The sequence below is a fragment of the Lucilia cuprina genome, chromosome 4 (genome assembly GCF_022045245.1).
Source record: "Lucilia cuprina isolate Lc7/37 chromosome 4, ASM2204524v1, whole genome shotgun sequence".
NCBI classification, from domain to species: Eukaryota; Metazoa; Arthropoda; class Insecta; order Diptera; family Calliphoridae; genus Lucilia; species Lucilia cuprina.
This window is the reverse complement of record NC_060952.1, coordinates 11,676,753-11,703,887: the sequence shown is the minus strand read 5'-3', so window position 1 is coordinate 11,703,887 and position 27,135 is coordinate 11,676,753. Positions and strand designations below refer to the sequence as shown.

At 31.8% G+C, this 27,135-nt stretch overlaps 3 protein-coding genes across 5 annotated transcripts; 2 read left to right on the top strand and 1 right to left on the bottom strand.

Annotated features, from left to right (window-relative positions):
• The first annotated feature begins 25 nt into the window (after window positions 1-25).
• LOC111690162 (dimethyladenosine transferase 2, mitochondrial) lies at window positions 26-2,996 on the top strand. 2 transcript variants are annotated; one of them, XM_023452603.2, is made up of 6 exons: window positions 26-161; window positions 911-1,421; window positions 1,485-1,624; window positions 1,682-1,843; window positions 1,904-2,058; window positions 2,119-2,996. In XM_023452603.2, the coding sequence occupies exons 2-6, from the start codon at window positions 911-913 to the stop codon at window positions 2,546-2,548; spliced, it is 1,398 nt and encodes a 465-aa protein (XP_023308371.2). In that variant the 5' UTR covers window positions 26-161; the 3' UTR covers window positions 2,549-2,996. The 2 variants fall into 2 exon arrangements, with proteins under 2 accessions (XP_023308371.2, XP_046806190.1); XM_046950234.1 differs by having other exon boundaries at window positions 38-161; window positions 703-1,421.
• On the bottom strand, window positions 2,554-6,215 carry LOC111690163. Its single transcript, XM_023452604.2, has 3 exons — window positions 5,928-6,215; window positions 3,145-3,241; window positions 2,554-3,079 (listed from the first exon to the last, which is right to left on the bottom strand). Exons 1-3 carry the CDS (start codon window positions 6,039-6,041, stop codon window positions 2,700-2,702), a joined length of 591 nt encoding a protein of 196 aa, XP_023308372.1. The 5' UTR covers window positions 6,042-6,215; the 3' UTR covers window positions 2,554-2,699.
• Window positions 6,216-7,286: 1,071 nt separating this feature from the next.
• On the top strand, window positions 7,287-27,135 carry LOC111690155 (probable Rho GTPase-activating protein CG5521). 2 transcript variants are annotated; one of them, XM_023452595.2, is made up of 7 exons: window positions 7,287-8,166; window positions 19,632-19,742; window positions 20,323-20,340; window positions 20,829-21,000; window positions 21,106-26,343; window positions 26,413-26,603; window positions 26,665-27,135. In XM_023452595.2, the coding sequence occupies exons 1-7, from the start codon at window positions 8,061-8,063 to the stop codon at window positions 26,892-26,894; spliced, it is 6,066 nt and encodes a 2,021-aa protein (XP_023308363.2). In that variant the 5' UTR covers window positions 7,287-8,060; the 3' UTR covers window positions 26,895-27,135. The 2 variants fall into 2 exon arrangements, with proteins under 2 accessions (XP_023308363.2, XP_023308364.2); XM_023452596.2 differs by lacking the exon at window positions 20,323-20,340.

The following is a 27,135-nucleotide window of genomic DNA, read 5'->3' as shown; positions in this document are numbered from 1 at the left end:
AACTACAACCACTCTAATTGTCATCAACACCAGAGAAGCAAGCCGAACACTTTTTGTCGGCGGTGGCTGAGAGTGTAAAATTTGTCGGCGGCGGCTGCTAATCGGCGTTAAGCCGTTTTTAAACCGGCTCGAAAAAATTTTCGGCTGCGCTGAATTATAATGTATTTTGTTTTGATTTTTGATTTGTTTTTTAAACATTAATAATACAAATAACAAAAACCATGTATTCAAAGCACGTTAAGATTGTTTAAATAGACTAGAATGAAGAGTAGAAAAACGACTAGAATATAGACTACAGAATGTAGACTAGTATATAGACATGAAAATAGACTAGAATGTAGAATAGAATATAGACAAGACAATAAACTAGAATGTAGACTAGAAAATAGACAAATACAATATAGACCAAACAATAGACTATAATATAGACTAGAATATACACTAGAAAATAGACTAGTATACAGACTAAACAATAGACTAGTATAGAGACAAGGCAATAGACTAGAATAGAGATAAGACAATATACTAGAACAGAACAACAGAAGCGTTACAATTTATATAAATTTTGTAACAAAATTATAAATAAAGTTTAGGTAATGTTATAACACATTTCATTATAAATTAAGTAATCTAAATTTTTCTATTAAGATTTTTAATAATAAAAGAATATTTAAAAATTATGTTAAACAAATTTAACTGCAGCACAAAATTGATGTAATAAACCCTGCCTTACCCTATAATCTATAAACTGTTGTATCGTCATTATCAACTAACACTGAACATACCTACTGCAAAAAATTTTAAAACAGCTGATTAGAAAATATAAACAAACAACCGGCATTAGAAGAATTCTAATATATTTTTTAATTATTTATTAAAATCGAAATTAATTTATAAATATTTCATCAAGATGCTTCAAACTAAACATCTACTGCAACAATACACTATAGTTGTTAACATTTTACGCAAATATACCGCCAAACCTGAACTGAAAACTTTCACTCAAAAAAAGCAATATTATGGTGACTTATTTCCCGATAAATTACTCAATAAAAAACAAAAGACACCCTCCCACTTGTACATTACTAATGAGCAGACCGCTCATCAAATCAATAAACATTTAGAGCCCTTTTTTCAACAAAGTCCTTGCGATACAATTCTAGAGTTAAATCCCGGTATTGGAGCATTCACACGCCGTCTCTTAGATAATGAGGAGAAATTCAAGAAAATTATTCTTATGGAAACTATGGATTATTTTATGGGCAATTTACAGGAAATGCATACTTTATATCCCGAAAGAGTCAAGGTTAAACAGGGTGATTTGGTAAACATTTGGAAATTGGTCTATCAAGATAAAATGGATAATGGCTCGAGAGTGCAGGATTTATTGCGTGATATACCTAATAAGCAATTTGAAGAGGGTATAAAACGTGTTTTGTAGTTATATATTGAGATAATGAGGTATTCTGTTTTTGTTTCCATAGATCCTAATATCTTGTTATTTGGAGCTGTAGGTTCTTATCAATTTTTCAAACACCTTATAAATTCGATTATATTTCAAAATAGTTTTCTTAATCTGGGCAGAGCTGAAATGTATTTTGTGGTACCACCTCCCATATATTTGGTAAGTAGTTTTCATTTTATATTTTTAGGTTTTCATTTTACTTTTTTATATATCTAGCATTTGACTTGTACCAGCGAAATTGGTTATATGATCTACAGATCTACCTCTATTTTATTTCAAATGTTATTTGAATATCGTTTTATTGCTCGTTTGCCCAGAGATGAATTTCTGCCCGCACAAACTGAATATAATTTCACAAAAGGAAGTAAGCTAGGAAGGGTAAGTTGATTGAAAAACAACTTACCCTCGAACATTTTTCCCATTAACCTTTAATTTCAGGTACGTTCTGTTAATCCTGAATTTCTATATTTGGTAAGAATCATACCGCGTCGGGATATTTACAAGTATGTAGCACCTGAGGATATGCCTTCACTATGGTATTTTGTAAAACAAAATTGTATAAGCAGACGCAATCGTATCATACCAAATCTGGAGTAAGTTTATCATTCATTTATGAAACACAATATTAATTTGTTCTTAACTCTTGCTAACAGAAAATGGATACCAGGCTGTGGACCCCGCCTAATAATTAATGCTGAAGAACCTAAACCCTCAGTACCGCTATACGATGATGAAGATGTTGCAAAGCTACCAAAATATTCATCACGTTGTTGTACTATTAACAATAACGATTACTATCCAAATATCAATATTTATACACAATTTGGTGATTTAAGCGCTAGTCAAATGTTAACATTATTCTCATTATTCCGCAAATGGCCGGAATATAAAGAAAGTTCATTTTTGGCTTCTTTCGAAAATAGTATGATTAAAATGGAAGCTTCTGCAGAAGACTCTGTAGAAGGTATAGCCGAAGAGGATGATGACATAACGGCAGAACAGACACCCGAAGATGATGGGGTAACAACAACAGTACAAAAGGTCAATGCTAAACGCTCTAGAAAAACTATAAAAGAAGTCTAACGTTAAAAATAGTAATGATGGCGATTTATTATTGGAAATATTTTTGTAATTGTCTTCTTTAATTCTATTTTAAATTTATATTGTTAAAGTTAAATAATAATAGTTTATTTTTGTTAAAAAACAAGAAAAATATTTGTGAAAACCAGTTTCTTTATTTCCGTCCTGGACAACGTCCCTGTATGGCTCTCTTACAACCACGAGCACATAAATCGACATTGGTCAAGTCATACGAATGCTGAGGTTCTTCACCAAAACGTGATTCCAATGATATGGACAATTTAACACAGTCCACGTGCAAAGTTTGAGGATTAACACCAATTACATAGGAGAGATGGGCATTTTGACAAGCTCCAGCTTTACCAAATTCATAACAAACACCTTTAATTTTAATCTGACCATCGACTTTACAATCGTTTGCTATGCAAATGGGTAAAACCGCGTTATCGCCCAAAACTAAGAATTCTCCATCTTCACAGGGTCCTTTACGGAAGGCAGGATAACAGGCATCAGTTTCAGGGTGATATAGAGCAGCTGAGAGAAAAATTGAAAATGTATTTTAAAGTCTATTATTTTGCGATAATACAACTTAATTATACCTGGTGCACAGTCACAAATCCAGTCATTAACTTGATCACCAGGATACAGCAATTCGTGTTGTTTACAGCGGGAAGGTGCGTATAAAGGAGTGCGACCCTGTAATAGAAATAATTTATAAGATTTCATTGAAAGATGATATTCGATAAATTTTACTTTAAATGTACTAAACTAAACTATAGCCGAACTGGAACTGAACTAGAACTGAACTACAACTGAACTAGAACTGAACTACAACTGAACTAGAACTGAACTAGAACTGAACTAGAACTGAACTAGAACTGAACTAGAACTGAACTAGAACTGAACTAGAACTGAACTAGAACTGAACTAGAACTGAACTAGAACTGAACTAGAACTGAACTAGAACTGAACTAGAACTGAACTAGAACTGAACTAGAACTGAACTAGAACTGAACTAGAACTGAACTAGAACTGAACTAGAACTGAACTAGAACTGAACTAGAACTGAACTAGAACTGAACTAGAACTGAACTAGAACTGAACTAGAACTGAACTAGAACTGAACTAGAACTGAACTAGAACTGAACTAGAACTGAACTAGAACTGAACTAGAACTGAACTAGAACTGAACTAGAACTGAACTAGAACTGAACTAGAACTGAACTAGAACTGAACTAGAACTGAACTAGAACTGAACTGAACTAGAACTGAACTAGAACTGAACTAGAACTGAACTAGAACTGAACTGAACTAGAACTGAACTAGAACTGAACTAGAACTGAACTAGAACTGAACTAGAACTGAACTAGAACTGAACTAGAACTGAACTAGAACTGAACTAGAACTGAACTACAACTGAACTAGAACTGAACTAGAACTGAACTAGAACTGAACTAGCACTGAACTAGAACTGAACTAGAACTAAACTAGAACTAAACTAAAACTGAACTAGAACTGAACTAGAACTGAACTAGAACTGAACTGAACTAGAACTGAACTAGAACTGAACTATAACTTAACTGAACTATAAGTGAACTGAACTAGATCTGAACTAGAACTGAACTAGAACTGAACTAGAACTGAACTAGAACTGAACTAGAACTGAACTAGAACTGAACTAGAACTGAACTAGAACTAAACTACAACTGAACTAGAACTGAACTAGAACTGAACTAGAACTGAACTAGAACTGAACTAGAACTAAACTAGAACTAAACTAAACTGAACTAGAACTGAACTAGAACTGAACTAGAACTGAACTGAACTAGAACTGAACTAGAACTGAACTAGAACTGAACTAGAACTGAACTAGAACTGAACTATAAGTGAACTGAACTAGATCTGAACTAGAACTGAACTAGAACTGAACTAGAACTGAACTAGAACTGAACTAGAACTGAACCAGAACTGAACTAGAACTGAACTAGAACTGAACTAGAACTGAACTAGAACTGAACTAGAACTGAACTAGAACTGAACTAGAACTGAACTAGAACTGAACTAGAACTGAACTAGAACTGAACTAGAACTGAACTAGAACTGAACTAGAACTGAACTAGAACTGAACTAGAACTGAACTAGAACTGAACTAGAACTGAACTAGAACTGAACTAGAACTGAACTAGAACTGAACTAGAACTGAACTAGAACTGAACTAGAACTGAACTAGAACTGAACTAGAACTGAACTAGAACTGAACTAGAACTGAACTAGAACTGAACTAGAACTGAACTAGAACTGAACTAGAACTGAACTAGAACTGAACTAGAACTGAACTAGAACTGAACTAGAACTGAACTAGAACTGAACTAGAACTGAACTAGAACTGAACTAGAACTGAACTAGAACTGAACTAGAACTGAACTAGAACTGAACTAGAACTGAACTAGAACTGAACTAGAACTGAACTAGAACTGAACTAGAACTGAACTAGAACTGAACTAGAACTGAACTAGAACTGAACTAGAACTGAACTAGAACTGAACTAGAACTGAACTAGAACTGAACTAGAACTGAACTAGAACTGAACTAGAACTGAACTAGAACTGAACTAGAACTGAACTAGAACTGAAGTAGAACTTAACTAGAACTGAACTAGAACTGAACTAGAACTGAACTAGAACTGAACTACAACTGAACTAGAACAAAACTAGAACTGAACTAGAACTGAACTAGAACTGAACTAGAACTGAACTAGAACTGAACTAAAACTGAACTAGAACTGAACTAGAACTGAACTAGAACTGAACTAGAACTGAACTAGAACTGAACTAAAACTGAACTAAAACTGAACTAGAACTGAACTAGAACTGAACTAAAACTGAACTAGAATTGAACTAGAACTTATCATATGATGGAAATTAATTGAATTCTTATCGTAAGTTAAAGTGAAATTTAATTTAAATGGTATGAAATTGAATTAGAATATTCAGAAAATCAATTAGTTCTAAGCAATTTAATCTTTAAACTTTATACATACTAAAAACCTGCCCTCTATAAAATAATCTTCCAAACAATTTTTAGCTTTTTAGTTAATGGACTGATTTTGATTAAACGATTTATAATTTGACCCCAAATATAATAAAATCAAGTCAATAAGAATTGATAATGTAAATTTTGCTAAAAGAAATGTCACTTTCACTCATGGATTTAAATATAGAACTGCTGTGTATGTTAAACACAAAATAGTTTTTGTAAAAATCTGCTACGACATCTTAAATTATGTACATATATATAGTTGGTTGTAAAAAAGTCTGATAACATTACTGAAGATTAACAAAAAAAAAAAAACTTAATTCTCTGAAAAATGAAACATACTTACAGCTAAATTGGATTTTTTCTTATCTACAGCTTGATATTCGGGGAATAACAAGTCACCCAAAACAAATTGCAAAACCAAAAGAATACAAACAAGGTGTTTAATTAAACCGAACATAATGGTATTCAATATTGATTTTTTTTAAGTATAAACACAAAAACAACAATTTGACGCAAATATTATTAATAAATTAAACAAAAATTAAAAATAAATAAAAACAGTAATTAAATTGAAAACAAAAAAAATCAAAACATCCGTTCAATTAGAGAATCTGTTGATAACTATTGATGATGTTCAGACGATAGGTAGAAGCTACATACAAAAATTTAAAAATTTGCCAACAAAAAAGCATTAAGATGTCTTTGATTAAGAGCGTAAGCACACACAAATGCGATCTCTTTCAATATACTATCAATATTTTGTTTGTTTGCTTAATCTTAAAAGCAAGAGATCAAGAAAACTTGGGAAGAAGTAAGAATTTTTTTACTGTTGTAGCAAAACAAAAACAGTCAATGGAAGCAAAAAATTTCTTTAAATTTTATATTCCGGTTTTTTTTTTTTTTAAGAGAATTACCTATGAGGTGTAAGAACAAAGTATTGAAAAATGATTTATTAGATTCGATTTTTTTGGGTTTTAGGGAAAACCTCTAAAAACAAGTTTTAACTTTAAGTCATTGTCATTAGCTACATATACAAACATACATATTACGCCAGAGAATATAGAGAGTATGTTTTGATCTTTTGTTTATTTATTTTTTTTTTGAGGAAAGTGATGCTTCCATCTTGGTTTAATTGAGTAAGGTGTTCTTTGTTGTTGCTTTTTTGGTTGATTTTACAGTTAAATAATAAATTTGTTAATTAATACAGTAGTCCCCAGTGTAATAGTTTTTTTGAACGCAATTCGTTTTAGTTTGGAGTAAAAAAAACAAGCTTCAAAATGACAAATGATATTATATTGAATTTTATCTTTATTCCGAATTATTAATGAAATACTATTTTTCTGAAAAAGTATTTATTTATTTGTGGACTTTGTTAAATATGGGCAGATCTATATATATACAATTTCCTTTACCTCATGTGAACCAAATTGTCTCGCTTAAATTGTCATATTTTAAAAAGCTTTATTTATATTGATTAATAATTTAATAAATATTTTAATTTTTGTAAAGAAAAACAATAGACAAATTTCTAACGTCTAATGAAAGTTTAAAACTTTTAAAAACTTTCCAACACTTAATTATCGTATATTTTCCTTCACCTTATACGTAAACAAAATAACAATTGCAAAAACAGGCACAAAATTCTACTACATTTTACTCAAATATTACACCTTAATACTACCTCAGCAATACAACTCTGACACAATCAGAAACGTCAACAGTTTTCACCAACACAATTATTATTTTTTTTACAACGCATGAAACAAGAATTTTTACAACGATTTTTCAATAGTAAAATAGTCAAGAAAATTATTAAATTTTGCATAAAAATACAATTTAAGTGTTAAAGTTTATGAAAAAATAAAGTAACTAAAGAAAATCCTAATATAAATAGCAAAAAAATTGTTTAAAAAAAATATAATTGTAAGGTGTTTGTAAGTGAAAAAAATAAGAAAAAACGGGCAAAAGAATGCAAAATGAAAAAAAGAAAACCACGAAAGCAAACGCAGAGTAGTGAAAAAACATTAATTTTTTTTTGCCACTGCCGTCCATACTACAGCCACAACAACTAATACAATAATAACAACAAATATTTTTTAATGGAGTCAAAAAGTAGCTGCAGCAGCACAAATACAAAGGGGCTGTAGTGGAGAAAAAAAGTTAAGAAGGCACCTGTCGCGGGAGTTAGTTATTCGTCATCATCATCAGAGACTTTAAAACAATAACATTATTATTATTATTGCTATGATATACAACAGCAATAACGTTAAAAATTATGTACAATAGTTACCAACAACAAAAAGAAGTGTAAATATTTGTTATAAAAAAAGAAAATCTTATTAATTACCCCAAATTCGAATAAAAAAATACGAAAAAAGAAAATACAGAAAATGATAAACAAGCTTAAAAATACCTAATAAAAGATATAACTAAAACAACATCAAAATACCCAATTATCTAAATATAAACAAATATAATGTTTACTAAAAAATCTCATGCCGATATTAAAAAATCCACTGCAAAATTGCAGGATTGCAAAAAGGATTCAGCATCACGTTTACGTCATTTACGTACTATTTTAGGTAAATATTTCTTTATGTTTATTATTTAAACAATTCAACAAACTTGTTCTTAATTTATGATACAATTTCTGCAATTCAAGTTTATTTCTATTCCGGTGATGAGCGAGTGGGTGTAACCACTACCATGACCATTACCAGCTGTTGTGCGATAGCTGTTTATTTATTAATACTTTTTGTTTGTATTCTCTGTTGTATTCATCATCTTTAAAACTACTTATAAACGGAGTGATCCTCCGACTATTTGTTTATTGCCAACCTAAAAAAAACTTTCTAAGTCAGTTTAACGATATCGGAAATTTTCCCAAAAACGTTTTTTTATGACAAAGACTAAGTCTATTTAACTTTGTGAAATTAGATCTTCATTTCAGACTCACGAAGTTTAGCTTTTTTGATCATAATTCTGATTTTTGTAAAAACTTCCAATTTTCGTAATTAACTTTCATTATTATTATATGAATATTATTAACGTTATGAAATTGGATTCTACATCACTATACGGGAGAAAACGCACAAAATGTTGGTCCTACACCTAAAATATTTCAATCTACTGACAATCACTAACTGAATTTAACGAAGTTCACCCATGTCCTCCTGTGTTCATGTAAGGGTTCCCAGCAAATGAAAACCCAGTTAAAAGTGAGAAAAGAGATGTAGAAAAGTCACTACAAATAACATATTCAAAGTACATCAAACTTTGGTGAAAAACCAATGAAATTTACATAAGCATGTCATTGAACGAATTCGGTTTATTTTCGACATCCAAATATCGGATTTTTATTGGATCTATGAATAAGATTTGATGTAGTTTAATAGTTGTCAAAACTGAACAACATCCCTCCAATGACACGTTAATGTAAAATTCATAGGTTTTTCATAAGAATTGGAGGTACTTCAAGTATGTTATTTGTGGTGAAAATTCTATTTCTTTTTCCTCATTTTTTTTTTTTGCTGGGCTGTTACTTAATACAGATTTTAATAAAAGTGCTAAACTCATTAAACTTTTAGAAATTTTATTTATTTTTTTTTTTGATTCTTTCAACGTAAGAAGAATAATTTTACAAAATTAAGTGGTTAGTTAATAATATTGCTCGAAGTTAATTCACACTGTTCCAAGCTGTTTAAATTTTAATTCGTTATTTAAAAACACAATTTTTTCGATTAAAACTAGGTTAAGTATTAACATTCCTAGTGTTTTAATTAAAATTCTTTCAAGCTTATCAACTCTAATGAGATCTTTTTTTAATATCGGATATTTATTTAAAGTTAACCTTGAAATTACTGGCATTTCCCCAATAAACTGTATCAGCAACTTTATTTGTGTACTTTACCATGTGGGTTCTATGTACCCATACTCTGTTCATTAATATTTGCTTATTTTTATTTGTTTATTTATTTAGATTCATTAAATAAAAACAAACTCTCTTTGGCAAATCAATGACAACTACTCTTAATCTGCCTACAGCTAAAAAAAAACTTATATCCATATTATATTCCTATATGCTTTAAATATGCTTCAAAAAAGAAATTGAATATAATTATTTCAAAACCATATTTTGCTTTTATATAAACTTTTTTTATATTTTGTTAATAATTTCAATTGCTGCGTACTTTTAGTACACATTATTGTAGTTGGTTTTATTTAAATAATAATACCACATTCTGATGATGAATTCTATATACAATTGCTTAGTGCTCTTGGCCAAATACAAGTTCTAAGTGTTTGAGTTATAGAGTGAAATGTTATAATTTTCACAAGTTAAATTGCTTTGTGCCAAGCGTGATAAATAGTATTTAAAATTTTTGAAATATTTATTTTTTTTAAATAAATTTTTAATACAAAATTTTATAATATTTTCTTTCATTATACTTATTGTGTTTCTTCTCTTTTTCGTTACTCTGTTAATTGATTTGATTTTTTTTTTACTTTTCGGTTTTTATTGTTGCTTTTTTGCATATATGTTTAAATTTTGTTTTTGTTTTCTTTTCAATATTATTTATATTTGATTTCCCTCCAGTTGATTTTTTGTTAAATATTTATTTTATTTGGTTTTTTTTTTGTATATTTCTTTTTGTACTTATTGTTTTAACCGCTTTTGTTGTTGTCATTTTTTTTGTTTATATACATATTAGCAGCAAACAAATGGTTTTTGTTATTCCAATTCGTAAATTTTAAATAATTTTTCACACCAATTCACATACAAATATATAATTTATGCAAAATACCTATATGTAGTTATGGTACACACATTGTATGTACACGATTTTGTTTTGTCTGCAATAACAATAAATATTAGTTACAACTACTACAAATGTAATTTGTTTTTTATAAATTAATAAATATGTATGCAGATTTTGTCTGAGAACAGGAAGTAGTATGTAGATTTAATAGTTTTTATTGTATATACAAAAATATTATATATCCTTTTTTAATTATTTTTAATATGATGTCTGCGGAAATAATCTAAGACTTCTTTTATATGTTTTACATAATTTTGCTAGAAAAATATTTGTTTGTTATATAAAATAATACTAAAAACATTAATGAATTTAATATCTATTTTGATCGTACTTTATTGCATCTATGAATAAGATTAGATGTAGTTTATTGTTGTCTAAAATGAACAACATCCCTCCAATGACACACTAATGTAAAATTCATAGGTTTTTCACCAAAATTGGAAGTATTTCAAGTATGTTATTTGTGGTGAAAATTCTACTTCTTTTTCCCCATCTTCAGCTTTTCTCATAACTTTGGTTCTTAGAACTACACCTAGTAAAGTGTTGTTATAGCAGCGATACCTGAAATTATACGTATATATAGTTAAAAATTATTCCCTACACAGCTTTTTCGCTCTGGTTATCCAAATAATTTAGATCTAAACATAGGGATGTAGATTGCAACTGAGTTGGATTTGCCTGAAGTTGAAAACGTGTTGAACATTGTGTGTGTCCTGTTCCACACGCAGGGCAGAGATCTTGAATGGTGTCGTTTATTCTCGACCAGTATGTGTACACCATCCCGATCTAAGTTGTGCCAATACCACTCTATTATGACATAGTAGTTTTCGTCCGCACCTAGTTAATTGTTGTTCGCTTTGATAAAATTTCTACTTGATCTTCTTTTTTCAACAACTTTCAATGAAAACTGGAGTCAGATTGAGTACTTCATATAGATGGAACTTTAGTGACATGGTTGATAAAAATATTGTAGATCTTCTTTCAAACCTACATAATTTCACTGACTAATTTATTGCAAAATCGTACTTTACAAAAAATTTCCAAGAAATTGCGTAAACCACCTTTAAAAGCTGATATTCTTCATGTTATCAGTGATGGATCAAAAACAAAAAAGGTGTTGGCGGAGTCATCTTCATTGAGGAATTTGGAAACAAAACTTACTTATATTCTGAAATTCGACAATAAAAATTTCATAGAATTAGATTAGGTACTATCTGATATCTAACAGAGATATTAGAATCTATAATATTAAGCCTCAGCAGAACGCATTTGAGCGTTTTTTTTTATCAGTTATCACGTCTTCTGTCAAAGAAGAAAAGTGAGGATGATGATGAAACAATTACTTATCTTTTGGGTAACGGTCTTTGCCCTTAGGAATAATTTGCTATCTTAAATGTTCGGGTCGTCACATTTCTCTGATCTATCTGATGTGACAGACGTTCTATTAAAACTTATTCTAGCATTTCCAAATCTGTCAAATATTTAGTTAATAGCCATAAACTATTAAGAAGAACAAAATTAGTAAACATAGACAATAACACTTTCAAACACATATACTTTGTTAAGGAAATTACCATATGAAAGAGAAATGAATTAAACTTTTTCTAAACATTTAAAATAGAAATCAAAATTTCTAAAGCCTTTTAAATTTATAAAGAGCTGTAAATGATACTTTTTAAGTGTTATTATTTTATTTTTAAAAGTTAATACTTATTAATAAAAATTTATTTAAATAAAAAGCAAATTTTGTTAATAATGACTACTGTTTTATAGCTATCAATTGATTACTAAAGATTCACTTTAAGAAACTCTTAATTCAGTTGGAAACAAAATATCACTGTAAACTTTTGAAAAGTGTAAATTTTCATATTAATTAAATTAAATTTAAATGTAATTAACTTTTTATAAGTTTATAAATATATTTTCTCTGTATCTTTTAAACTATTTAATTGGCAAATTACCTGACAAATACCTTAAGTAAAGTGCTTTATAATTAAAGCCCATTAAGACAGCTCTGTTGAAATATAAAAATAAATTGTCTAGTAACCCAATTACTTAAAGAGTTATGAAATTTTATGCCCCATTAAAAATAATTCTAACTTATCATCAAAATTCGACACGATAACAAAATTTATTTTTTTTCAACACATGTATGTATGTTTGAGTTATAAATATGTTTTTGATAATAAATAAAATAAGCCAAATAAATTGATGGAAAAAAATGTTTATTATAATATTTTAAACAAATCTTTGCTCATATAATTTTCTATATTATTTATAAAGTATTTTATTTATTAATAAAATAAACTAAAGAGAAAAGTGCGTCAACAGCCGAGAGTTAGCAAACCTCAAATTTGTAACCACTACATGCTAAAACAACACCATTCCATATACTTCAATGATGATTCAGAGTCAAGTTTAAACCGTTTTCATTTTGTTGGTTATTTGAATTTTTTGAAAATAAATAATTTTTTTATTTTTATATTAGTTGAGGGCAATAGCTATTTCGTTTTAATAGATAAATCAAAATTTTAATTAAAGAAGACTTTAGAACATGATTTGTATATAGTTTTTGAGTTACTTCTTGATATTAAAAAGTAATTATTCGTTATTTTTAGAATTGAAGTTTTTGCTTAAAAGACTGGATACTATATAAATGGGTAATCTACGAAAGAACATTTTCGCCCACATAAAATTTCAAAAATAAACAATCAAAACCACCGGTACCTAATAATAAAAAATTACTTGTTCATAGAGTGACTGAGTCTGATTGACTAGCTAGCTTTCTGGCTGGTTCTCTAACTAACTGACTGACTTACACATGAACATGATTATTTGCAAATAAATTGTATAAAATTAACAAAACCATGTAACCATAAAAACAAAAAAACACTCGCATACAACCACGAATACATTTAAAATCGAAAAAATTAAACTAACAGAATAATGTGAAATGAAAGAAATGAAAGACAAATTGTTAATAAATATGAAATAAATAAATAAAAACAAATCAACAATAATAACACTAAAAAAGTTGTTCAAAAACATTAGTCGGTCATTAACGATCATTTTATATACACACATATACTACCTCGCATTAATGGTTGATTTACTATTAGGGTTTCCCTTTTCTATTAATAATTTAGCAAAAAAATAATTTGGTCTTTCGATGATCGTGTTGAAAATTTTCTTTTGCTAAATACATATTTATCATTTTCTGGTTGTTAGCTAGAGAACTTTGGCAAATTCAACTTAGTTTATAATTGATCTTCATTTTGCTGTTATGAATATGTATATTGTCATATGAAATCCAAAAAGTCCTTGGTAACATTGACCAAATTTTTTAGGAGAAGCGAAAACCCTTCTTAAAGGATAAATAATTCAAACATTTTCTCAAGTTAAGCTTATTTTTTGACAAATTAGCTTTTATCTTACGCCCAGAAGGTCGTAAGTTAAAATAGTATGTTTCAACATTTTTAACTAAATTAAAATCGGGTTTTGTTAATCAGATAGACCGAAACATGGAAAGGCTTCTTTGTTTCTATAAAGATTTTCGGAAATTGGAATTTCTGGATTTTGGAAAATCTATAAATCGATAAATTGGAATTGGAAAATCTATAAATCGATAAATCAATAAAGCAAAAAGTCAATTTTGATTTGCTTTGTAACTTAGGGCCTTTTGGATTTCATATGACGATATGTATGTCGTCGAACGAAGTATCTATTAATTTTTTAAGGTACAACTGTTGTTTTTGTAAAAGCTAAAACAAACCTAATAATCTAGTTGGGGATTATACATCAATATGAATATGTGGTGGGTAGCATTGTGACCCTGACCACATGCAGGACAGTCTTTTGATACGTGACTGGTATGCATTGAGCCTGCTGCTTCATCCCGATCTTTGTTGTACCAGAACTAATCTTGTTTTCTGCGGCAGGTTTCTTCCGTTTCTGCTATGCGACCGCGGAATTTATGGCGCCTCTATAAATATTGTTCAAAACTGCTGTGGATCCTGCACATATCTGCATATGTTTTCCTCGTATATATGAAGTTGTTTCCTAACATGTCCTGGGGAGAGCACCCAAGTGTGTGATGTTAAAGTGGCATTCCAGTAAGAACTGTTTTGTCAACATGGCATTGTGTTCCTCGTGCAGATAATGCTTCGAGGTAATTTGTAGGCAGCCCGTTACAGTTCTTAGGGTGGCATATTGAGTGTTTCTCAACTAGTAATTAGGGTTCTATAAATCGACTTTCGAATAATCGAACAATTGACTTTTTGTTGAAAAAAGTCAAAGTCGACTATTTTGTTCCGAAAAAGTCGATAACACGACTATTATCTGTGAAAAAAGTCGACTTTGTAAATAAATTTCGAAAAAAGTCGAAAAAGGCGAAAACTCGTAAACAGTAGAAAAAAAAGTCAAAAATAGTCGAAAATTTTAAAAAAGTGGAAAAACAGTCAAAATAGTCGGAAAAACTCGAAAAAAGTAAAAAAAAGTCAAAAAAGTCGACTATTTATAAAATACTAAAAGTCGAAAAGTCTAAAAATCGACTTTGCGAAAAGTCGAGTTTTCGTTTCAACTATAGAACCCTACTAGTAATAACTGACGAAGATGACCACAGGTTAGGTTTACTTCCCTCCTCCAGGTGATAAAAAATGTTGTTGAAGACTTCGCTGGTTATAACTGCACGCTACGCGCAGTAAAGAACTGATGTAACAACAATGCAATACAACGTCGTCAAATGATAGTGGGTTTTAAAAAGAAAAGTTGCGTTTTACTCACTAACTGACATAGTTTTCTAATGCATTAACAAACAGTACGCTTCCAATAAAAATATTTTGTAAAAACATCTCCAAACTTGGAAAACAGCGCAAAACTAAAATTAAAAACATGTTTACCGATGAAATACAATCATATTTCTCTAAGCCCCGTTAACTCCACCTCTGGTTATCGTTTAACCGAAAGTTATTCTGCCGATTAAAATATTTTTTGTATGAAAACTGCCAATTTAACCTTAAGATAAAGAATACTAGACATTGTGTTATTGGGGGTAAGTTACTTTAAATAACTTATGTCATTATAAAGGCCTCAGCCTATGTTTTCGTAATCCGTTGAAAAAGTTGAAACGGGCTTAGATTTTAGTAACTAATTACACGTGCTTGGATGTACGAAAAATCGATTTTTACCTGATTCTCAAGATTTAGAGGGATTTGCAAAATTTCAAAAACACTGTAATTTTCCTGGTATTTATTTTAGTAGTGTAGTAGTAGTTTAATCTATTCATATAATTAAATTAATTGTATTACTTCCTATTTCTTGAGATTTCAGTATCAATTCTTGCAACAATTGAATCGGGCGAAATAATTTTTCTATAATGCTATATTCTGGATAGGATAGATATTACTTAACCCTCTTGTAGAATGAAAATAATTATAAAAATGTTTTAAGGTTTGTTGTAGATTTTCTCTATATCCATATCCATTTCCCATTTTAATTTCTTTACGTTTTTATAATTAAAAGTTTAAACTTTATTAATTTCAAGGCATTAAAAACTGAGATATAATATTTACCTAATTGTTAACATATCTTACCTTTTATATACACAAATACATACATATATGTTAATTCAAAACTATTGCTTTAAATTCAATCATTAAACATTATCTTTATTGAAATTTCTTAGAATTTTAATGAATCATTGTCCTATTTTCCTACAAATATGTGATGATAATTTACTAATCGCCCTAGGGTACTACTACTATCAGTAGTGTAGCGTAATGTTTGCTCTTACTGTTGCTTTTTGTTAACATTCATATAAACATTTGTTAGCAGTTCAAAAATTGATAACAACACAAAAACTACGAAAACAAAATCATTAACAATTCCATTTAAACATAAACATGTTAACAACCTAAAAAGCCCGATTCTATGTAGTTCAGACACTGCAGGAAAGAATTCTTACATGTGTGGTTGGTTGGTTGGCTGAATGACTGACTGACTGACTGGCTTGCTACCAAATGATAAATATTTAACAATAACTTACAAATAATACTCATGTGAAATTCAAGTTTATTTTTATGAATGTTAAAATGTATGTGATTCTATGTACGAATTTGTCTATGTATGTGATTTTAATTTGCCCAAGAACCACCACAGACTTATTATTATTATTCAAGCTACTCTTTGGTTTTACATTCGATGTAGTACTTTAATACCATATAAGACTAAACAAATTTATAATACAAATAAATGCAAAGCATGAAGAAAAACGTAGCAAAAATATTATGAATCTTTTAAAAAAAGATAAAACATAAACGCAGTTATATGTTACTAATTGTGGTAAGAAGCAAAAGAAATATAAAAATATATAAAACTTGTCTACATTTCTCCTATTCGTTCGTTGGCAATCACACTTTTAGTAAAAATATAAATAAAAAAATAAACATATTCTTGGTATTCAAAGAAGATGGAAAATGTATAAAAAAATTAATGTGTTTCTTTCTTGCAAGGGTTTGCGTTTTGCTAATAAATTATCTGAATAATTCTTTGAACTATGCGAAAAGGGCTTTTCGAGTCGATTGAACTATTGGAATCTTATGTATGATATTTATTTAATGCTCACTCATTTGATAAATTCCTTGCAGTGTTCTAGTTCACTAGAATAATTTAAAATAGGTCAATAGGTTTGATGATGATTAGGGTTTCAACCCCTAATTTTCCATCTATATTATAGTACTTATTAACAAACCCCATAACTAAACAATGCCCCATTAGTAGCCCTATCAGAATACTTGAATTGTGTCTATTAAGTGCTATAAGTATCAATTCTACACTTTCAGAAATGGTTGATGATGTCACTGATTCTCCCGAATATATACCTATAATAGTAACATATGGATAGTATTGTTGTTGCTGGGTTTGACAGCCCTTGGCGAATAATTCAGGTTTTCCGGTTCTTAGAACCAGCTGTCTTTACTTCCTCAGCTCACACCATTGTAAACAAGGTCCTCAAAGCGCTATCAGCAACACTTGGGTTATGGATAAAGAACCCTTGTTAACTGCCTATATATAATCGATTGGCCGGTCAGTGGTTACTTATGCTGCTCAGTGTGGTCACCTTCGCTCAGTGATACCCAATGGAGAAAAATTCAATGCTGCCAAAATGCTGCATTAAGGACTGTAACGGAATGCTTACAAATTATATTCGAACATCATCTGCACGGGGAAACGAATGTTCTCCCAGTCAAGGAACACAATGTCATGTTGACTTTACAGTTTGTCCGGATATCATCGGAGGACTCATCCCAATTTTAACATCACACAGTTGGACGCTCACCCGAGGCATGTCAGGAAGGATCTTCGAATATAAAAGGAAAACATATGCAAATATGTGCAGGATTCATTAGATCATTGGTTGTATACGTCGGCTTTGAAGGACATAAAGGTCGCGCACTGCCCATAGCAGACACGGAAGAAAACCTGCCACGGAAAACAAGAGTAGTTCCTGCACAACTACGATCTTAATGGAGCAACAGACTCAAAGCCTGCTGGTCACGTATAGACAGTGCCGTCCCCGAACAACGTCCTGCATGCGGTTAGGGTCTCCATGACACCCACCACATATTCAATTACCCTGACAATTTTTAGGCCTGAACATCAATGTAGAACACCCTAACTAGATTATTGTATAGTTTTATCTGTTACAACAACAACATATTGATGATTTTCCCTATCCTTTAGTTCGTCCGCAACATCGCAACATCATGACAAAAAGGACAGTCTTATATTGTTTCTATGGGCATCTAAAATCAATGTAAAATTTTTAACCAGGCGCGAATTTAGCACATGATATGAATTGTCATATCTGAACTTAAATCAATATGATTCCATAGCAATTTCGTGGGTAGGAAGATCGCTAGGATCTATCTTGAATCCGTTGGTGAAAACTGCATACCAATTGCATACAATCTTATCGTCCCTAGTATAAATTTTTTCAGATTTTGACAGAATTTGTTTGTAAATAATGCGTGAAGGTTCTATACTAAAACAAGTTTATCGATCGATAGAATGATTTAATATTAAGAACAAGATAATCAAATTATAAATAAGATATATTAGTATGAAATCTTTCTATCTATACACTGTTATGGCAAATATGAAAAACCCTTTTTGTTTTCCTTACTTTATAATATTTATCCATTAACGTTTACGCGTCCGTCTGTCCTAAAGTAAATTACATTTTGTAATGTTAATACCTTTACATATACCGTTTGATTAGCCCTAAAGAAGAAACTAAAAAGTACAAGAATAAGAATATATACTAAATATGTATAATAACAAACCACTGCTAAATAATTATAAAGTGTTAATTTCATTATAACTATAACTTTTTATACTTGGTAGTCGTGCAGAAATTGTAAAAGGGTTCATAGAACCACTCGATGTGGTTTGACTTGATATTATGAAGTTCTGTTTTGATATTTAAAGACATATTTAGAGGAAAATATACGAAAGCATGTCCAATCCAACTCTTTAAAAGTTAGAATTACTACTAAACTTTCAGTTATTTCGTAGTATATTTTTTAGAAGTTTTGTTTGCAAAATAATAGACAAGACAAAAGCGTCCTTGTACAAAATAACTTAGGATATTGATGATAGTCCAAACAAGGATTAAAAGCTCGAATATTACTAAGTTCTAGATGATAGCAAATATGTAGTTTAAAGTTTTTTATAGTTTATGATGAACATATTTTAAAAATAAGTAAATTTTTTTTTATTTCTTATCTATTAACAAAATACTAAATTTAAGAACAATTTTTAATAATTTAAAAACAGCAAAACAAAAATAATATCCAAATAACGTTTAAACACAAAAAGTGTTATTTTGTTTATTAAATACATTTTTTGTTTTGTCTGACGGATACGACATTTCATACATTTTTATTGTTAAGAATAAAAATAAACTTGTCTATAAGGTGTAAATGTTATTTTACTTATTTTGTATTTATTTATTCTATAAAGGGGTGATAACAACGCCACAGAAATGTATTAACACATTTAATGTCATTGCTATCTTTATTACAAACAATTTATAGAAATGATTCAATCAGCGATTAATAATGTAAATAGTTTGAAGTTTTTTTTATTGTTACCACGATTAAGTTATAAATAAAATTTTATTTAATCCTATTATTTCTTTTCTTTCTTTCTTTCTTTTTTTTTTATAGATAATGTGGATCATGAAGATGCCAAGTCTTTATTCGAAACAAATTTTAGCCATGTTTATTTTATACTCTATGACACATTCATACAAGCGGAAGCAAATTTAAAACAAAAAGGTAATTAAAGACAATATTTAAACAAAAAACTAATTTCTTTTTATATTTAACAGACCTAACTAACACAGAATTCTAAAAAGTACAAAAGTCATTTCTATTAAAATTTAAAAAAGTTTCGTTTTGAATACTTATCGTTAGTGAAATAATTCTGCTTTCCTTTTCAATAGAATTCTGTGACAGTCCTGTTAATTGCGTTATTTTAAAAAGAAATACATTTTTTATATAAATTTCTTTTAATACGTTTAAATTTTTTTTATTAGTTGTTAATAAATTATATTATTTCTTTTATATATTTTCAAACCAAATCCCTCCCAAAAAAAAACTAATTTTTTTATTATTTGGTGTACTTTTTCCTAATATTTATTTATAAATGTATGTGTTGTGTAATTGTTGTAACCTACTACATCCTGTGAAATCCAAAATAAAAAAACTGCAACAACAATAAATTCTTAAAATAAAATCCTAATATTTATATGTTTAATTGTTAAATTTCTTTGTGCCAAAACAAAACAATAATGCACTTTTTGCTACCGCTCTCTCTCTCTCTTTGTACAACAAACATTTTTTGAAATTATGGCAGAACTTCCGTTTCACATTGGTAAGTTTACTTAATTATTATATTGTATGGTTGATTATTACCACTATAATAATAATAAAAAACTACGAAAAAATATCAACAACAAAATTTAAAATTAATGCCATCTACTACATCGTTTATTCGCTTAATCGTTTTGTTTTCATCAAGCCAAAAAGATCATTGTTTTAATGTTTTAATTTTTTTTTTTGTGAAATCTTTATCCTTTTATCCTTAACATATTTTGCATGCTTATGTTTTGTTTTCTTTATTGATCCCTACAAAATTTTACCAAATTTACAAAGTTTTTCTTTTAGACACATTTCCCTTTTCGTCATTTTTCATATCCTTACAGTTTGTTTTCATATATTTTAGTTTGTTAAATATATTTTAGTACATGTAGTTTTGTTGAACGCTTTGTTATGTTTTTATTGTTTATTTAAGATTTCTTGTATTGTATTTTTGTGTTATAAGTTTGTCTAATTAAATTTTGTTCATACGTTACCGTTTAGTTCATAAAGCTCATCGTGAAGAATTGGACGGTTCATTATGGCTATTGGAAAAAATTCTATGCTTACTGCCAGAGTTGCTGGCTCGACGCTGGCAGTGTCATTCACTCAGTCGTATTATGGGCAAACTCTTACATTTGGGAAATTCGCCAAAATTAAGAAAGGAAGGAGTGCGGTAAGTTGTAATTTAAATTAAAAAAAAATTATTCTACTTAAAGTCCTGTTACATTTTTTTTCACAATCTAAAATCCATTACTAATAAACTTCTTTAAACTTACAGTTACTTTCTCCTCTGGTATCAGGCGTTGGGTGAAAATGCTCCCGCCTATGTTCATAACATGTATGCCGATTTAATACCCGGACTAATAGTCCCTCAGAAGGGTATACAAGGTCCAGATGTTGAATTTAATACAGCAGATTTTCTCAATCACCCCAATATGAAAGTGGAAGGTAGTACAACCTCAGTATTTCACGATAGTTACTCACATCCCGTTCAAAGTTCAGAGTTAATAGCTCTGTTGCCACCATCGTCAAGTGAAAAATCATCGCCTCCCGATCCGACCAGTGGTCTAGAGATATTACTCAATAGTATGGTACAGACGGCAGCTTGTTTAAAGTGGCGCGATAATCATGCACAAAAAGATCACAAAGCATTTGCATTTTTGCTGCAACGTTTCAAAGAAGTTTTTCTACCAGTATTTTGTCCCAATTTCGATTTTAATATGTCAGTCTATGAACCGCAGTTAGATTTGCCCACAATGAGATCGATTAATAAAAAGGATGAGGTAATGGCACCTTGTGTAGTTGTCTTAATAAATTGGTTGTCACGTTTTACACATGAACGTTTGCTGCAACATCGTTTGGATAATGTACACATAGCTGAGGCAGCAGATCATGTACGTTTGCATGCCTATCAACAGGCTCTTATAGTAAGAGATGTCCTGTATGCTACCAGAGAGAATGTTAATTTCATACATGAAGTTTATCGCCAGGCATTTTTATTAAATTTTACTTCGAAAGCTCAAATTGATGCTATACGTTGTTCTATAGCTGTCTATCGAGACTGGATGACGGGTAATACTCCGCCACCGTTTCTCTTGGAACCGGAAGAAAGTGGAGGTACAGCTTTGCAGCAGCAACAACAGCAGCAAAATAATGCGAATGCCGGTGGCACACCAAAATCGAATTTGCGTTTAAGAAATCCCTCGTATGTGGGAGCCATGTCTAGGGAAAATATTGGTGTAAGAGCAGGTCTTCAGAATATTTTACAAATATTTGTTACCAATGCAGCCAATGTATTCTTGGTCAACACTAGTAATTTGAACATATATTTTCCCACAAAATCTCGTGAATACCGTTCAACGCCTTTGCATGAACAAACCGAGATTTGTAAGAAAGTATTGAATGTTTATCGTACTATGGTTATGAATACCCCTATGGATCCCAGAACTTGGGAGCAATTATTATTAGTATTGCTGCAAGTCACATCGGTGGTTTTGCATCAGCATCCACCACAAGCTTCGAAAAGTTCCAGTTTAGGCGGCATTTTGGGTCAAGCAATATTCCAAACACTCATAGTCACTTGGATAAGGGCTCACACAAATGTGCCAGTTAATGTGCAATTATGGGAAAAGTTTTTAACAGTCTTGACCTCCTTAACGCATCGTGATGAACTGATTATAGAATGGGACAAGACCATACAAACTTTAACGCGTGTCTTTTCGCGTTATGTCTACTCATTAAACCTACAAGATTTGCCTTTAGATCGTTTGGCCGAGTCGAAGGGTAAACGGCGTAGACCTGGGGTATGGCAACAAACATCATCGGTTTCAAATGGTTCGGTAACAAAAGATAGAGAGCACAAAGAACAAAACCAACAGGAGAGAGCTTCTACCAACAGTCGCTCTGAGGAAAATTCACAATCCACAATTGGAAGACATGGTGGTTCGGTAGGTCAAGGTCAAAAGCATTCAGTTGGCCAACGCTATCCGGTTACACCTATATTGAGCCGTAGCTATAGCGAGGGTAGTTTACCTTCTATGCCACGTACGCCCAGATTTAGAACAAAACATCGACATCTAAAGCCTCCCACAAATTTACCATCTAGTGTGGAAAATTCTCTTAATACCATAATACATCAAAGTTCTAATTCTCCTGAGTTGTTGGAAAATGTTCAATTAACTTGCAATGTCACACAAAATAATGATATGCGTCGCGCCATGTCTTTGGACTCGTTGGCCACTTTAAAACGTTCTAGAAAATCAAGAAGATTTCGAAGAAATACCCACAATCAGGATGATATTGATGACATAGACGGCGCTGATGATGACAGTGACGATTCACGCTCTCCTTCGCCTACCGCTAGTAGTGGCATAGAGGGAGGTTCTATTAAAGATGCTCAAATTCAAATAGATGTTCTAGCCGTTGATAGTGGCGGAAGTCTGGGAGAAAGTGAGGGTAATTCGGGAAATTACCAAACAGAACGAAGATCTATTATACTGGGTGGAACAGCTACTGGTTGGTTGCCCGATTCAACAGCAATTATGTGGAAACGTATGTTGGGTGCTTTAGGTGATGTAAATCGCATACCCAAAAGTGACTTGCATGCTCAAGTTTTCAAGCATTTACTGGACATGACACTGAATTTGATAAAAATCAAACAAAATCAAGGCATTTCAACAGACAATCAACAAACACCGCCACCACCAGCATTGGTGCCACCAATTGGTATTGTAGCTCCTTGGTGTTATGGTGCATTACAATTAGACAAATCTTTCAAAAGAGGCAAACTATGGGCTGTACAATTGTTGTGTACTTTAACTGTGAACGGAGCTGTAACAGGCATGCAACATCTGCCCTTATTCTACTGTGCTCTACATCGTTTATTGGCGGGAGAAGATCGCGAATTAATATATGCTGCTTTAAAATATCTAGAAGGCCCTAGATTTTTAAGTTTGCTGCTGCCGGGTCACACTCTGCTGCTATTGGATATAGTACATGCTTCAGCTATTTTGTTGACTTCTTTGGAAGCCAACCGTTTGACACCCCGTGCTGAAGTAGCTGCCTTATTGGGTACGCTTTTATGTTATCCTTCTACTTTGTTACCACGTCCATTGCTGCAACCCACCCCTCAGCAATTTGAGCTAATGGAATGCGCAGATTTACAAGATCACATTTTAAATATAGTATTACGCTGCGCACGTAGAGAGCCTTCTGCAAAAGCAAGATGCATTGCTTTGTCACAATTGGGCCAATGGATTCTCATGAAATTGTCACATCCTCTAGCGGCCAGAGGTAGTAGTGCTAATTCAAAATTCCAGCAGGCTGTACCTCATTCTAAAGGCCAACAATTAAAGGATGATCATCGACAATATTACAATCCTCGTATCAAAGAAGGCTTACAAGTTTTGCTGCAAGCATTACAATTTAAACACCGCACTATTGCCATGGTAGCAGTGGATTCTTTGAAGCTGTGCATGGAAAGGGGACGAGAATTGGCCTCGATTGAGCGAATGCCGCAATTAATAATCACAGCTATTTGCAAAGCTTTGGAAATACAAAATGTAACAAATCCCAAAGATTCTGATAAGGTAGTTCTAACTTCCTTAATGTTATGTTTAGGCGAATATTGTTTGGCTTTCCCCTCAGCCATTATGCTGGAACCGATTAATGATAAGGGAGATACTTTGGTCCTTATGGTACTTAGAGTACTCTTACAAATCGCCTCTGGAGCACCTAAACATGAACGAGTAAAATTAACAGCTGACGATGACTTTGATATGCATATAGCCAGCGATGATCTACACGATGATGGTAAATTGCCCGAAGCTAATTACCAGACTTCAGAAACTATACAAGCTTGCATAACAGCAATAAGATTGTGCGCAAAAGCTGTGGCTATGCACTTGGTAACTAATTTGGGCCATTTTCCCATGGGCATTGGAGCGGCTCGCTTAAGTTCTATGGTCGAGGAACAAGATGATGTAAATGGTTACAATGGTTGCGTTACGGCAGCTGGAAATCAACAAAATTCCGTAAATAGTTCTGATCTAAGACGGGATTCCGTGGAATTGCCCTCAATTTTACATGCTCAAAATATGCAATTGTTTATGCTTAATCCTGGTCTAGTGGCCAGTTTTATTGAATTGCCTACACTTAAATTGCCGGGTGGTGGTGTTACTGCTGGTTTGGTGACAGCCGAAAAACAAGTTCGAGTTCTGCTGCGCGATTTGAATGGTAAAGCTTGTTGGGATGCTTCTATATTGTACAGTGAACCGAAACGTGAATGCCCAAAGATGGATGGCTATGGACCTTCTTCGATAGATTGTAGAGGTTATAGTCCAGCTCACTCTCACCGCTACAATCAGGTTCAACCCATGGACTCTCTAATGCATTCAATGCAGGGTATGGATATATCACCACCACGTCATACATTGCGACACAGACCTTTGGGCGAGTTGCCATTGGCCAAGGATTTGGCACCGGATCTAGATCAATTGGACGATCTCTTGGGTTATATAGGTCACACCAGCCCCGAGTGTTTACCTTATCCGGTGGCTCAGTTAAATGCTCCTGCACCTTCTCCTCTGGGAAGTAATGCTGAGGCACAAGCTATATCAGTGATATTGAATCAACGAGCCTTAGAACAGGAATTTATAGCCAATCTCAATCAACAAGCCTTACAACAGCCATTGCCTGGCAGTTCAACACCCTCGATTGTAGCTGGCCACGACACGCGTTCATTGCACTCAATGCATGAACCAATTTCACACAATTCCTTTGAGTCCTATCACTCAACGAGTTTGAATGGTCGCAATGAAATACCATTCCAATATTGTCGCCTGCTCTTCTCTCATCTGGGCTTAGCAGGTTGGGAGCGACGTTCCCGAACTCATTTGCTGCAACGAACTGAGAAGCTATTGCGTGAATTGCGCAATGTAGACTTGCAAAAATGTCGTGAAACTCATAAGATGGCGGTTATTTATGTAGCCTCGGGTCAGGAGGATAAGAACAGTATTTTACGAAATGCCAGTGGCAGCACAATGTACGAAATGTTTGTTTCCGCCTTGGGTTGGGAAATAGATTTGGAGACACATAACGGATTCTTGGGTGGTCTGCCAAGACAAGGCTGCGGTGCCACGGCACCCTATTATGCTACACCATTTTTAGAGGTTATCTATCATGTGGCCACACGCATGCCTTCAGATTCACCAGAAGCAATTTTACTTAAAACCAGACATTTGGGAAATGATGAAGTGCACATTGTGTGGAGCGAACATTCTCGCGATTATCGTCGTGATATTTTGCCAACAGAATTTTGTGATGTTCTTATTGTGGTATATCCCCTAAAGAATGGTCTATTTCGTGTAACGGTGAATCGTAAACCGGAAGTACCGTGGTTTGGTCCCTTGGCCAATGAGAGTGTGGTTAGTGGCGCCTGTCTGGCAACATTAATACGAGCAACCGCTATTAATGCTAGTCGCACTAAAAGAGCTGCTCTCCCTTTATATCAGCAATAGTAAGTTTTCGGCTTTTTATTCAATAGCGTAATTTTTATTAAATTTTGTTTTGTTTCTTTTGTTTTCAGTTATGAAGAACGTAATCGTTCTTTGGATAGTGTTTCGTCTAGATATAAAGAGAGCACTACATTTGAGGACTTTGCTAATCGTATTTATAATCCAATGCCCATGTCTGCATATGCTACTCTCAGAGATACTACCAACAATTCAGCGCCATTGGCTGCAGCTTTAATTGATCATCAACGATCTTCGGTGAAGGGTAAGTAAACAATTTGATCAGTCGCTGTTGAATATAGTTTAAAATTTAATGTATCTTATAGGTTGGGTACAGGCTTCAATTGATGCAAATATGAAAGAAATTCCCTTGGGTATAATGCCTTCTGTTTCCGCTTCTTCGACAGCAGCTATGGAAGCTATGAATTCTTCAAATTCACCAAGAGGTGCACGAAAACTAGGCTCCACCTTTAAGGGTGGACCGAAACGTCTGCATACGGGAAATCATACAACACCACCAGAGAGTCCCACTTTACCATTGCGCAAATTTAAATAATACATAGTATTTTATAGCTAGGAACGACCCTAATATAATAATAATTATTAACATTAGAATATACATACGTAACACTCATATTAAATTTAGTGTTTTTAAAACAATGTTACAAAAAAAAAACAACAACAAATAATTCTACTTAAAACAGCGAAAAGATACAAAAAAGTTAATGGCTATATAAAGTTAAGAAATATTCAAACAGACATAAAACAATATTGCAAACAATCAATAACGAATCAAA